Source organism: Chelmon rostratus, chromosome 10, assembly GCF_017976325.1.
Source record: "Chelmon rostratus isolate fCheRos1 chromosome 10, fCheRos1.pri, whole genome shotgun sequence".
Lineage (NCBI taxonomy): Eukaryota > Metazoa > Chordata > Actinopteri > Chaetodontiformes > Chaetodontidae > Chelmon > Chelmon rostratus.
The window spans coordinates 20,511,758-20,526,693 of NC_055667.1; the positions used below are offsets into that span (position 1 = coordinate 20,511,758).

Consider the following 14,936-nt stretch of genomic DNA (forward strand, 5'->3'; position numbering starts at 1 on the left):
CCACAGAAGGGAACCACATGGTGGAAAACTAGAGGTAAAGTCAGGGAAACACCAAAGTAATTAGGTTTTATCCACTTGGGGACTACGAATCTGTACGAAAGCTCATGTCAAGTTTACGATTGTGCATTAAAGTGAAACACAAAAAGGACTCCAAACAATTAAAAGTACATAAAATGTCATGTTTATTTTGTTGAAGTCATATTTTACTTAGCATTGTAAATCTATTTTCAAATAGAAAGCATTCTATACAGCATCAGGCAGGAAATGTCTCACTTTTTACACATTTGCTGTCTCTTTTGATAAATAGAGGGAAGAGGCGTGTTGGGTCACGCTAGCACGCTGTGGTAGTCTGGTGGATACACGGTTATATTTAGTGCAGTTATTGCATTACAAAGCAACCATCCCAAAAAAAAGTAGTGCAATTTTTTTTTTCTACTCACACAAAAGAGGAAGTCCAGATGGTCTAAGGCGTTTAAAGTTTTTCAATGTTAGGCTTAGTATTGCATACAGAATAAGACAGAGGAAACTAAATTATAACCCTTGTAAAAATTGTGCTTCATAAATTGAAAAACCTCAACTGCTTTATCAGTTGCTAAATTGGTCCGCTTTGAAAAACATACTCTGCCAAAATATAATGAAAATAGCTAATTGGTGAACCAAGACATGCAGGGCTTTAATAATTCACTCATTCCTTTTCATCACAGATTAAAAAAAATCGTAGGCCTGATCTGGGACTGGGACAATTTTTAGTGAGTGACTCGTAAAAGTGCGTCAACCAGTGTCCAGCCAATACTGTGGAAAAAAATGTCCCCAATAATAAGATTTGTGTATAAATAAAGTGATGCATTCTGATTTTTAGTAATCGTGTTGTTAGTGGTGTGAGGAGTGAGTAGCCCCAAAGACAAGACTATCACTACAAGACGACGAGGAGAATCAGAATCAATGCATTACTAAAATACTTAACTGTAAAAAGAAACAATCAGATTTTCATGCAACACTTGCATAGATTTTTTTTCTTTTCTTTTTTTTCAATCATGCTGATTTTTTTTCTCTTCAAAATATACAGAACACTAGATAGAGAGAGATACCTGTGAGACATGGAAGCAGTAAACCAGTAACTCCTAAAGCCAGCTGTTAACAGTATCGACACTGTGTGTGAACAGAAGCAGGTCGCTGCTCGTCAGCATCACGTCCGAACTCTTCATCGGCTCATGGACTAGTAATGGCGCAGGAACAGAATGGCATCGTGTCACGGGTGCTACGAGTCTTTCAGGAGCACGACACATTCGTTACATGGAGTGGAGCGCGATGAGTGTGTAGGACTTTACACCTGAGGATCTGCCTTGGTTAAAAACCTAATCAACTGTAAAACTGCAGCACACAAACAATGTCTGCCAAAGACGTACAAGGGGTGAGATAAGTGTAGAAACTGTGGATGCTACAATCAATAACGTGCTACAATCGAATTACAGGGCGATCGGTTGGGTCGGAGACACCGGGTGGTGCTTGGAGGTGCAAAAGGCATGCAAGCTTACATTCTCTGAAGCCTGGATTTGAAGAGGAGCTGCAGCTGTGCAGCATGTGCTTGATATATGTGAATGAGTCGATGTAAACAAGCAGTTTGGCAAATAATTCACCCTTTAAAAGATAACATTCCCTTTCTCAGTTGTGTCTACATTCTCTGTGCCCGTTTTTAGATTTTTAGAGGTGTTAAGAGAGTGATTGTGCAACAGCAAAGACAAGCGATGCCCAGAACGTACTGTACTGTACTGTAGGTGACACTGGCGCTGTACTGCAGCTTTGTACTGCTAACTCTCATCGTGACCGTTCAGAGACTCAGTCTGATTAACTGAGCGTGTGTCTCCCTCTCGCCATTCACCGTCTTCAGAGTACAAACTGACTGAACACATGGATGGCAACATTTCTCTGAAACAACAAACAAGTCCATATAAACGAAATCAAACAAATATAGTAGCAATGAAACAAAACCAGGTGCCCATTCAGTATATACATTGTAATCAAATGCATTACTATTTCCCATAAATGGATTCAACAGTAGACATTCCTACATTAGTTTATCCGTAAAGATCATTCAGTTCCTGTTCTGACGTTAATGTGCAAATAGTCTTAAAATAATTATACTCATACATGCAATAGTAAAGATAGTTTAAAAGTCTTAGGAATTTTAAGGCCAGTATATGAGACATCCTACAATAGAGAAACCTTAGGCAAAGCAGCTAAAGTTTGAGTTTGCGTACAGCTGGTAGCCTGAAACCTTTCCATTGCAGAGGTGAGTAGCCCTGTTGACTTTTATCTGAATCTGGAGGTCATTAAATCCCCTCGGCTTAGATAAACTGGGAGTCTGGAAGAGTGCGACTGGAAATATTTTAAAAATAGACCTACGGTTGACCGCTTCATAAACTGGGCATCTGTTTCTGTTTGTTTCTGATTGAGCCGATTTTGGGGCAACTTTTTTTCATCTCTGATGGTTTGTGTGGGAACGTACGGCGGTCGGAGGGCTCGGGGTGATCTGATCCGGAGGCCGGGGGGAACCTCCTCAGTAGGTGTCTCGGGGCCAGGGGCGGCTGCGCTGGCGGTTGTTCCTCTGGTTGTGACCCTGCTGAGCTTCGCGTTGGAGCAGCCTGTCCTGTGACTCGTGCCCGTTGGCACTGTGGGCACTGCCTGTGTGCCCACGGTGAGGGGGGTACATGTCCCTGTATGTGCGAGCATGGCAGGGGGAGGCATACTCATCCTCCTCCTCTTCCTCCTCCTCCTCCTCTTCCTCCTCCTCTTCGTCCTCCTCACCCCCCCTGTGGCACGGGCTCCCCCTCCGGCCGCGGGACAGGGAGTCGCTGGCCTCGTCAGACGGCATGAGACTGTCCTGCTCCAAGGGGGAGTGCGCCTCCTCTCCTGCCTCCTCCTCCTCCTCGCCCCCCAAGCCCACCGCCTCACGAGGCTGCGGCTGGTTCTTGTTCTGGTTCTGGAGGATTGGAGCAAAGAGTCAAAGAAAGCTCTGGAAGCAGGACGACATCTCAAAGTATCTTCAGCAAACACAGAGCGTAGACAAAATAATGCAAACGCTAAATTAAGAAGGACTTTGAAGCGTTGAAAATGTTATTGGTTGATGTTCCTCCTATCCACACTGGCCGCAATAAGATCCCTTCTAAAAGGGTTTGAAATGTAAGAAACAGGGATTCAAGGGTCACCTGAAGCTTATGAGACTTCAGCAGTTAACTGATTACCATCTCTTACTGTGGGATCGCTTTAGGAAGGGATACTGCAAGAAAATAGCACTTAAGATGCCAATTAGCAGCATTTGTCAGCTGTGACACAGCAACAGAGCTTCCTTTAACTTTACTAACCATGTTTTGAAACATGGCTAATAAAATTCAAGTGTGCAGGTACTCCTATTATTACAATTTCATTGATTTTTTTTTATAATACAACATCTATCCCACGAGTCCAATGCAAATGAAGAATGGATTAGATACATGTTGTAGTTAATGATGGGCTATTCTGATACACAGTATGTATTTTTGGCATTTCAGACTGTGAAGATTGGGGGGCGAGAGGGAGGGAATGACATGCAGCAGGGGGCCGGACTGGAGTCGAGCCCGGGCCACTACAGTAAGGACTCCGCCTTGATACACAGTACAGCCTCCACCAGGTGAGCTACCAGAGCAGCTTGACATTCTAATATTTGACCCATTTAAAATACATTGATCCAAATGAGCTAAATGCTAACATGCAGGTGTTAGCTAAACGACTCACTTCAAAGCAATCTAACTCAGTTGCTGAGACATTTCACTAAAGAATAAAAATGTGAACATCCTGGTGGCACTAGAGTAAAAGACAGAGTCAATCTGTTGACTGGTGACATATTTCATCCTGGACCAAAGCAGTGGACAGCTTGACAATGCCTCACTTTAACGGTTAATCAATTAACAAAATTATTTTTCTGGGAATCAGTCAGCTGATCATTTAAGCCATAAATGACGTATAGCTGGAAGGCATTTGGTTCATATCAGCAGAAGTAGTTCATATTAAAATATTTGTGAGTTGTCTGGTCTCTATTTGTAACATTTACAGCCACAAGAGACGACGAACAGAGCAACAAAGAGGCCAAATCACCTGAGTCCAGACAGCAGGTGCACTGCTCAAAGAAATGTGCTTTTAAAATGTTATTTCAGAAAGTTTCTGAAATTGTTAGCAAATCTTGACTGTTTTTTTCAAACACAACCTGCAGTCAGAATAAGGAGCAACGGTCAAAACCTGCAAGCAGGCAACAGAAATAAGGCAGAACTGCACAATGTTGACAGTGTAAATGGGTTTGAGGATGGTAATAATTGGCATGCAGCAGTGTTTGCAGTGTTAGTGAAGTCTCTTCAAAGTCCTTTTTCATGAAGTGTTTACAGTGTTTTGTTTGTGTGTGTATACAGATTAATACTACAGACACTGAACAATATAAAATGCCAGAGAAACAGCTGAGTGGATGGTCAGGAGGTTTCTCTCGGACATAAAATGTTAATGTACTGATGTTACGGCCTCCGCTTATTGTTGTGTAAATTATGCATTTATATCAGGTGGATACATTATGTAAGCATTGATCATGTGCCTTCAATTAGCATTGTCATTCAAGACAGCATTGTGTGCCACTATGAGCGGGGGCGCCATTCACAAAGCATGCTTGGACAAGGATCAACACCGATTGAAAACAGAGAACAATGATCAGATTTTGACAAACATTTCATGATTTTCAAACATGTCGTTCTCAACTATGACGTTACACTGCAGCTGCTTTGTGAATCTTCTCCCAGAAAGCTTGTGGAGCAGCGATTCACCTGAGACCATCAACTAAAGGGGAGGAGGCAGGATGCAATGGAGAAACACACGTCGTCTTTTCTGTGGTGAGATCTGAATGAATAAAATGCTGTTCATTCACTGTCTCAGCCGTTGTGCTGCGTTCAGGTGTCGGGATGTGTGTAAGAGGGGATTGTTGGGGTTGAGAGTGCAAATAAGTATATGTATACATATAAACCCTACTACTCACCCCATTTTGTAAGCGATCATTCAATTAATTCCTGTGTTTCAGAAAACTGCAAAAATGTTAAGCATGGATGAGTGAGAGGACAGACAACTGGAGACAAAAACAAAGGCGTGAGAATCTGAGATGAAGAGCTGGTAAAGACAGTGACAACGTACAACATGTTCAAAACAGGATTCCTACTTAAAGCTGCAGTGCAGGACTTTTACATGTAAATGAACCTCTGTTACATTCAAGCCCTTGCCAAAAGAGTTCACACAATGCTGATTAAGCCTGTCACCACCAGGTAAATCTCTCTGTTAAATCTGGTGTCTGTGTGACATTCCCACGCCGGTGCACCAGCCGTGATGTGTTTTACAACCAGCAATGATTGGTTTGCCAGAACTGAAGCGGGGAGCAACCGTAACGACAGAGTTGAATTCAGCAACGAGGAGCTCTGGCATCATTAGCACATCCCCGAGACGGGGGAGACAAATGTTCTGCACCACAGATTTAAGAGTCTTAAAAGAGCAATAAAACAGTATTTTCATGCTCTCCTGCTTTTTAAACAGATGAAGACAAACTCACCTGTAGGCTAGAGATGGCAGAAGGCGGGGTCATCAGACTCTGCTCCAATAAGGGGTTAAGAGGGGTGTTGCCTGGGAGGTGAGTGGCACGCCAGTAGACCTCCAGGTATTCAGCCAAATGCTCACAAGCATCTTCGAGCTGGTTCTCATCCAAAATGACATCAAACATATCCTGCATGTGCACAAAAAGAAAAGAAAATGTCATGACTTACATATTTTTAGGATAAACTGTAAATACAAATGGGACAAAGTTGAATTTCCAGTACCATGCTAACATGCTCATGTTTAGGAAGTTCCATTTTTACCATCTTAGTTTAGTGTGTTGGCATGTTAACATTTGCTAACCAGCACTGAAGGCTGATGGGAATGCTGTTAGTTTTACATGTATTTGGTCATAAACTGTATTAGTATCGAACAAATTAAAATCTTGACCTGATGATGGCGCTGGATGAAAAGTTCAGCTGGGGTTATTACAATTCGTTCTAAAGTTACCATAAATGTGTGCGCCAAATTTCATGGCAATCCATCCAATAGCTGTCGAGTTATTTCAGTAACAACTAAAAACATCAACGCACGGTTGCGACTGACAGTGCGTCCCAAGAGCCATGTTGCTAGCATAGCTTTTATCCATGCTAAAAGTGTTAGCCACACTTTGCTTTCTTTTTCTTCTTCACATTGTAAATATGACGTGTTTATATAAGGTATTCAAATCATACAGGTTGACTGGGAACAACCAAACATTATAGCAGCAGAAAGAAGTCGACCCGCTTCCTCCACTCACAGGGGGGCACTGAGAGAGTTTGTCTGCAGCCATCATCTGCACATTCAGGTGCTTGCTCTGAGACTTCCCCCTGGATTTGACCAGCCTCTGGAGCACCTGACAGAAAGGCGAAGACAAAGTTAAAGGTCAAGGAAGATGAGGCAGCCAGAATCCGACATTCGTGACTGAGGTAACCTACTGTACCTTTGGTGAGGAAACTTTAACATAGACAATGATGGGTGCGAGGGAGGTTTTGGCTAGCTGTGCGGGATGGTTGATGGTATCCGCATCCAGAATCACCAGCTGCAGGGTTTTGGCGAGCTCAAATATCCTCTCGATCTCACTCTGGACCTCCGCTGCACAGGCGAGACACAGTAGATTTTGTAAGTTTAAACTCATCGCTTTGTACCAAAAGATTCCTCTCATGCTGACATTAGCGCGGTCACCTAGACTGGAGCGAGTGTTGGATCTCTCCATTATGGGTCTTTTGTTGAGGACAGATCTCTTGGCTAAAGACAGGTCGGCAGTTACACGGGTGATTGAGATTCTGCCGACAGTCACAAATGTAGAGAGGGAGAAATATGCAGTGAAACCGTTAGATCAGATTAATGCACTGCAGAGATTATTCTCTAATCTCTCCATTTTACTGACCTTCCCTCGAATCTGTGTTTCAGGAAGTCAAAAAGAGCTTTCTGCATCATATCCGTCACCTAGGAGACAAAAGAAACAGACTTGTTAAGAGCAGCTTCTTTGCGCACATCATCGCACTCAGGAACCATGAAATGTACGTGATATCATTTAGTGTCAAAGGTCAATCTGAACAGGCTCTGTACATGTACACAGAGGGGGGTGGACGAATTACTTTATAAAAACGAGAACAAGAGAGAGTCACGAAAGCAATTACTTAAGTAAGAGGACTTAAAAAACATGAGCAATGAGTAAATTCAGTGAGTGAAATAAAGATTAAATAAACATTTCTAGTCTTAATCTCTGAAGTGTGATCATAAAATTTCCATTTTAGGCTGCATCAGTATAATGAATAAATAAACGTAGTGTGATAAATGTATACAAGAGAGAAAAGAGTAAACAGTATGTTCAGACTGCTGCTCTGTTTGCGTTTCCTCCAGGGCTCGACGCTCTCAGAAGTTACATTTAGAGATTAATGGACAAAGTGTTCAACAGGCTTCATATGAAAAGTATCTGTCTTATCTTAGATTAGCGCCCATAATTTGAGAAATGTTAAATGGCGAGCACTGCTGCAAACTTGTATACATTAGACTAACGATGTTTCATGCTGCAAATAGTTTTATGCATTCCATGAAGTTATTGTGTAAAAGCATCTACAACAATCAAGCCTCTTATAATAATAAATAATTGTGCGATCAAAATTTTGGACAGGAAGCTGATGAAATCACACGGCTGTCATATTCGTAAGAAATTAACTGTTCACAACAACTCGAAACCTTGTATGTTTAAACGTAATTATAAAGCTGATTCAGATTGAAACAAAAGCAGCAGCGCAGGGACAGTTTGGACTAAGAAAAGAGTACAGAGTGAGGTAGTCTCTGGAGGAGAAATGGGGAGAGTCTGACCTCATAGCCCTTCAGCGATGGTCCCACGAGGACCACCGGCCTCATAGAGGGCACCACGTCGTAGGGAGGGACGTGTTCCTGCCAGAAACAAGGGACGACGAGGGGAGAGGGACAAAGAACAGCGAGAGAGAGCGGGGGTAAGAAATGATGGTGGTTTGTTTGCTATAAAAAACTAAAAAACATAATCAGGTGCCTGCAGAGTTCACTGAGGACGTTTTAATAGCGCACATAATGAAATGTAATACCTTTAAATATCTTTATCACAGTCATAAAAGTCAAAGAATGATGGAAAACCAGTAGGGACAATTGCACAACAGTTATTTCTGAAGTACATGAATTGAATTACAATTACAATGTTTTTAGCCATGCATTTAGTTAATGAACTTGACCTGGACACAGATTGTGGAAGAAAACAGACGAGTGGGTCGACCAATTTGACAACAATTAAATATTTTAATTTAATTAAACTTTTACTCAAGCTGTTACTTGCCCATTATGAGACAATGAGCTTCCTTGCTACGGTGGCAAGCAGTAATAGTAATAAATAATAGTAATACATAATAACACTACTACTTACAACACTAACACTACTAACAAACTACTACTAAACAGCCTCCTGCATAAACATGCACAATCCACTGTCACACCTGTTTCACTTGCAGTTTATGGATAAAGTAATAAAGGCATGTCCCACAAGCTTGTTTATACATTATATCACTCATATTACCGTCTACGGCAGGCAAAACAACATATTTAAGCATCTAAGAACTGAAGCTTTTTAAGACTTTTTAGGACCTACAGATCCACAAGTCCAAATATATATATTATGAGCACAAGCTGTGTCATCACAAAGTGCCAAAACCTACCTGTTTTTGCTTCTGTTTGGCTTGTAAAAGCAAGAAAATAACAATCAATGAAAGAAAAATACAACAGAAGACAACGGAGGGCAAAGTTGGTTCCTGTTCCAGCACGAATGAGAAAAGGATTTGTCGTACTTACATTCACCTGCAGATGGCGGTGTGGTCCTCCAACTCCCAGTCACCATGTCGCCTAAACTAGAGGAGTTACCCCCTGTTTTCCTGTAACAACAACAACACAATTACCAAACTTACGTTGTGGAAATGAGTCCTCAGAGAAGCTTGATACTGTTAACTGACCTTTGTTTTTGCTCCTGTTTGAGTCTCATTGCCTCCAGTCGTAGAGGGCTGGGGATGAAGGTGATGTCTGCTCCTTCTTTTACTAGCCGCCCGATCCACCAGTCATTGTTATACTTCTGTTAAGTTCAGAACGACAGCAGAAGTGTGTCCCATATATCTGCTTTGTTTAAATGTCAATGAGGGGTTCGTCATCATTAACAAAAGATTACCACTCACTTCTTTGATGTGCAGGAAGTCTTTGGCATCGAAATTGACTGCAGCTCCTTGGACGGGACAGTCCTCATCCAGAGCTCCACAGTAACTCACATTTGTCTTTACTGCAAACGCTACAGGTTTGGACTGTTGTAACAATAAATGAAAACAGGAAAAACACCTGTCATTGATGGAAACTGTAATGAAAAAGCGTAAGACTATGTGCACCAGAGGGTTACCCTTCTTGTTACATCTAAATCACAGATTGCACCTTTTTGAAGTAAGGGGTTGAAGACTACCTCTTAACATCTCTTAACCATCCATATCTAACACTGATTGTTTTTGACTGTCATTTTCAACGTTTTTACCACCCCAGTTCTAAAAAGAGTTGGGGCGCTGTGGAAAACGTAATTAAAAATAGAATGCAGTCATTTGTAAATGAAGTGTGTTTACGATGGTTTTACAAAGTGTTCCTGAGTCCATGTAGTAACTTCCTTTAAACATCATGTGTTCACAAAGTGGTGAACCTCGCTCCATCCTCGCTTGTGAATGACTGAGCCTTTCCAGGATGCTCCTTTCATACCCAATCATGATACTATCACCTGTTACCATCACATCAACCTGTTTGCCTGTGGGATGTTCCATTCAATAACTTCCCAGTGTTTAGTTGCTCCTGTCCCAACTCATTTGAAACATGATGCTGCATCAAATTCAGAATGAGAAGATATTTACAAATGCCATTAAAGTAAAAATGAAAAATGAAATGAAAAATTTGTTGTTGTATATAGCGTGCATCAGTGATGCTGTGACTTAAACAGAGAAGACAAGTTTTCTTTCAGCTTTTGAAGGAACTGATGACTTCACCTATACATGTTTTAACTTACAAAACTGTAAGTAGTCGTTTAAATCACTGCATGAGGTACCTTAGCTCTGTCGAGCTGCAGTTGTGCCTGGCGCTCGGCTTCACGCCGATACGCCTCGCGGTCCTCCTCTGCTGACAGGTCTGAATCCGACGGTCTACTGGTGTACGAATCAGCCGACCCCTGTCGAGAGAGAGTCAGAGGTGGACATGGCAGAGATATTAGTTGTGCCATTGGAATGAATCATTTCATAACTTACATTCCGATCGTCCAGTCATGCTACAATTAGCGAGGCATATTACTACGAGGTTCGATAGGTAGATCTACTGTTTCTGTTTATACTTCTGCTTTCATCTGCTTTTCTGTTCCGCAGTCTTTGTGTGCAGGTGTGCATGCAAATATGTGTCTGTATTCATGAGCACATTCATGTGTGAGCCTGTGTGTATCCACAACACAATGCTTTGCTCTCCCACACCAGCCATCTTCTGGTAGACCAAATATAGCACAAAGGAGGCAACTGCTTCCTCTTCTCTCCAGCTTGGCCCCAATCCATTCCAGCATCCCCCACAGTGCAGCACATATACATCCTTTATTCCCCTGTTTATTCTCCAAGGACATCTCCTCATTAGCAAAATATATGCTGGCTATCATTTTTCATTGTAAGCGGTTTAAGGACATATCCCAGGGATGGCTGGCACATTATGCTGAAAGCAACAGATAAGCAAACAAAGAGACATTTGACACAAAGTAAAATGGTGAAAATCGCCTCGTAGGTGCTGCTGGATTTTATTCAAAACCTGTGATTATTTTCCTTAATGTCTTAAATGTGCATATGCTGTGGAGCTGAAACGATGTTTGTTCAATTGATCAGTCGATCGACAGAAAATTAATCAGCAACTATATTGATTTTAAATCTTTTCTGAAGCAAAAATGGCAAAATTTAACTGGTTCCAGCTTCTGAAATTTGAAGTTTTTCTGCTTGTCTTATATAATGGTAACCTGAATATCTTTGGGTTTTGGACAATTGAAGGGAAAAAATAAGACATTTGAAAAATTTGGAAAATTATTATTTGTATTTTTCACTATTTTCTGGCATTTCAATGAACAATCAATTAATCAAGAAAATAATCAATAGGTTGATTGATAATGAAAATAATAACAGCCAAAGAGATTTCCAAAGAGAAAAACACGAAAAGGAGAAATATGAGGTGGTGCTCTAGATGCAGTTTGGGTACTGTGTGTGAGCTCTCCTATATTTGGTATCTATTTGGCTCCTCTGAAGGAACTCAGTCCTGGATCTGTCAGTAAAGAAAACCGCTGCAGCAAAACAAATCCAAGTCAGGCAAGAGAGAGAGGTGAGACAGGAGACAAACAACAAACAACAAGAATAAAAGAAGTGGTGAATGAGACAGATGAGAAAACGCTCAGATACAACCTCTCTCAGAATACTCCAGTATTCATATTTACATTCATATATACTCAGACGATCAAGCATGTTCTTGCAAATAAAGCAAGATGTAAAGAAACTAAAAAAACAGCACATAATACAGTTTTCATTTTGGTTTTCCTCTCCTCCAGAGTGCCGTGACTTAGTCCTGGTCATCCATCTTGCCAACATATACAAACGAATCCTCTGGAGGACCAATTAGCAACAGCACAACGAAAGGAAATTCAGGCTCAAAATACAAAAAAAGTGCCCAGACATGAAAAATAACCACCACCTTTGCTTTCTCTGCACTTCAGAATGCATACATATAATCCAAAATAAATCTGTATCTACAATACCACTTCAAGTCCCAGAGAAACGGCGAGCGAACACCTCTCCTCCTTTATTTTTTTGTGTATGTGTCTATGTTAGATAACTAGATCTGATTTCTAGCACTCACAAGCTCTGCAAGGCAACACTGCACCAGCGCCAGAGCAGCACCGAGAGAGAGGAAAGGAGGGTGAGGAAGAACGGGATAGATAGAAAGAGAGACAGAAGGGGGGGGGTGAATATCTTTGACAAGATATGCTGAAAAGAGAAGGATGTTTACGAGGACGGAGAGTGACTGAAGGATGGCTGGAGAGACGAGAGAGGTATAAACGATTTATACGACAAGATAAAGCGAGGCTATCTCAAGGGGAAGATGAGATTAGAACATAATAAAATGCCATGAAGGAGTGGAGTGAGACCTAGATATCTATCCTCATCACAGATAGAAGAAAAGACGGGAAGCACAGCAGGAGGGGGAGGAAGGAAAACGACCATGACCACGAGAGACAGAGACACAGAGACATAGAGACGGTCAGAGAGAGTTGCATACCTGGCTGATTAGGAGAACGGCGCTAGAGCCTGATAAAGACATGAATCTGAATTTTCTCACTGTAACGGCTTCCCTGTCTTCACTAGGAACGCACTCAAACACACACAGACATAAAAGTGGAATAAATATGGTTGTGGGCGCAGGGGAAAGGCGTTATGTCAGAGAGCTGTTTAATGATGTTAGAACACAGAGCGCTGCCTGGGCTGTGATTGCTATTCATTATTAATGTTTGGACATAGGGCTGTGCACCTCTGTTGCACGCTCTCAGTCCTGGCTACCTGTCAAATCATCCAAAAAAAAAAAGGAAAAAAAAAGTGTGTAACTGAACAGAAAATCATTGTGCAGGTGAAGCTAAGCTGCAATGCAGAGTGTAACGATGTGAGCACATCTTTATCTTTCTGGTCTGAGGATGTCTTGTTTTTTTATTGCTAATGTCCTCCTCTGTGGGCTAAATTTAACTCCGTTCCTTCCTATTCTGCTTCTGTGATTATTCTTCACACACTGCAACACTGATGGCCTCAACTCCACAGGGAGGGGCCAACGAGGAAGTGTGTCAGCCAGATAGTCGAGTCCTCAAGAGGGCCAAGTCATCCTACAGTCTAGGGACAGGACAGCAGGGAATTTCTGCATTAATTCTTAGAATGATTTTACTTACAAATGTGTCGCATTCTCTTTTGGCAAGACACGTACACATGCCTTCACCACACGCTCTATTATTCAAGATTTAATATGTAACATGCCTGCGTTAAAATGTCTAAAAGAATGCATGAAAACAACTATACCTACAGGCAACATATTGTTGAAATGTGTACTTACATTGTGCCATTTGTATTCAACAATGTTCAAACCCAGAGAAACCTGTAATTTTATTCGAGGTAAGGGAGCATTTCATTTGCTCGCCTGTCAGTGGCGTCATATCCCCTTTACCTCCTCTAGTCGCTATAACTTCCAGAGAAACACAGGAAACATCAGATGATTCGTCAGAGAGTGAGGAAGGAAGTCGGCGAGCTAGGTAGCTAGCCACTTTATTGTTTACTGTTCTTTGTGTTGCTCACTCATGATGGAGCATTATTATTAATTTTTACTGGCAATGGCGATTATTTAACAATGAAGTCAACAACTCCCATGATTCCACGCTACATCATGACATCCTCAAACCACGACTGTTGTTATTGTTTTGATTGACAGACGCCGAGCAGCAGAAATGACATGCTTTGCATTTACATTATAGACTAACTATAACTAGCCATGACAGAGTAAGTAAAAGAGCAACTTTTAAGCAAAAGTCATTGATCAAAATGTAAACAATGCCCCACCAATGAAACTCTAAATCCAAGACTGGAATGTACCATTCTCAAATAATTAATCTTTTAATTGTTATTTTTTTTCTGATGTTGTTAAACCTACATTCATTGTTCATTGATTGGAAAACCAAAATTATAGGCTAAAAGAGGCTGACAGACTCCATAATAGCTGCAGAGTTGGGTAATAACTCTCTTTGAGTTCATCACATCAGTATGAGTGACTCCTTTCTCATTACACATAGTAATGTCATCCATTGTTAATATAACTATATTGATTAGCCGCTTAAAGTTACATCAGTTTTGTAAACCCTGTACCTCCAAAAGAGCCAAAAAAAAATTACTTACTGCTTATTCAAAGAAAGCATTAGACCTGCTTAACCAAAAGGGGCTGATGTTGACTGTTTTTCCTTTTTCTTCCATACACAGATCTAGGTTGACATGTTGTCATTCACTTAGTTTGATCTCACTGTGAAACCTCTGACAGCCATGCAGCAATACAAGGAGATTCATGTTTTTAAATCCTCTACTTTGTCGTGCCAGCAGCAGTTAGATCATTCGAAAGAAGGGAAAAACTTGAGTTTGTTTTTGATCTAAGAACAAAACTCTCACCATGCACATATGATACATCTGTTCAATGTTAGTATGAGCTGCTAACCCAGCCACCCTCCCTGCAGCACAGATACTATATAAATACCCACATACCAACACGCCAATAAGCATCAACATGGAGAAAGACATTTTTTGCTGCATGGTTAAGAAAAATTTGAAATGTCAAGAATCACTGGTATGTACTTTTCAGTTTGAACATCAAATAGAAATAGGTATAAAAATGGTGCATGTTGATGATTGAATAAAGGAGAGAGATGTTTATCATCTATAGTGGAACTGGGTTAATAAATGATATTCAGGTAATCTTTAAGACTACAATAAGCAAACTGAGCGTGGTACAGCTGAAAAACAGAAGTAAAATGAAAATAAAAACAGAGCTAGGGAAAGAAGATTATACCCTGCTTCTGTCACCTCTGCACAGCTGGCCAATCGCTGCGTGAAGTGGGCCTGAATTTTGAAAATTTACAAATAGTTCTGTTGAAGCTTACAGTGATGACCTTAGGCTCACTGGTGCTTTGAGCTAAATGCATACATGCTATGGATGCT

The 14,936-nt window shown here is 41.1% G+C and overlaps 1 protein-coding gene across 3 annotated transcripts; it reads right to left on the bottom strand.

Moving 5' to 3' along the window:
• Window positions 1-256: 256 nt before the first annotated feature.
• LOC121612254 (voltage-dependent L-type calcium channel subunit beta-3-like) lies at window positions 257-12,519 on the bottom strand. 3 transcript variants are annotated; one of them, XM_041945009.1, is made up of 14 exons: window positions 12,478-12,519; window positions 10,235-10,354; window positions 9,336-9,458; window positions 9,120-9,235; window positions 8,968-9,041; window positions 8,829-8,848; window positions 8,573-8,575; window positions 7,963-8,040; window positions 7,022-7,080; window positions 6,817-6,917; window positions 6,575-6,726; window positions 6,392-6,487; window positions 5,612-5,782; window positions 257-2,926 (listed from the first exon to the last, which is right to left on the bottom strand). In XM_041945009.1, the coding sequence occupies exons 1-14, from the start codon at window positions 12,517-12,519 to the stop codon at window positions 2,558-2,560; spliced, it is 1,524 nt and encodes a 507-aa protein (XP_041800943.1). In that variant the 3' UTR covers window positions 257-2,557. The 3 variants fall into 3 exon arrangements, with proteins under 3 accessions (XP_041800943.1, XP_041800942.1, XP_041800944.1); XM_041945008.1 differs by lacking the exon at window positions 12,478-12,519 and having other exon boundaries at window positions 10,235-10,437; XM_041945010.1 differs by lacking the exons at window positions 9,336-9,458; window positions 12,478-12,519 and having other exon boundaries at window positions 10,235-10,437.
• Window positions 12,520-14,936: the final 2,417 nt, after the last annotated feature.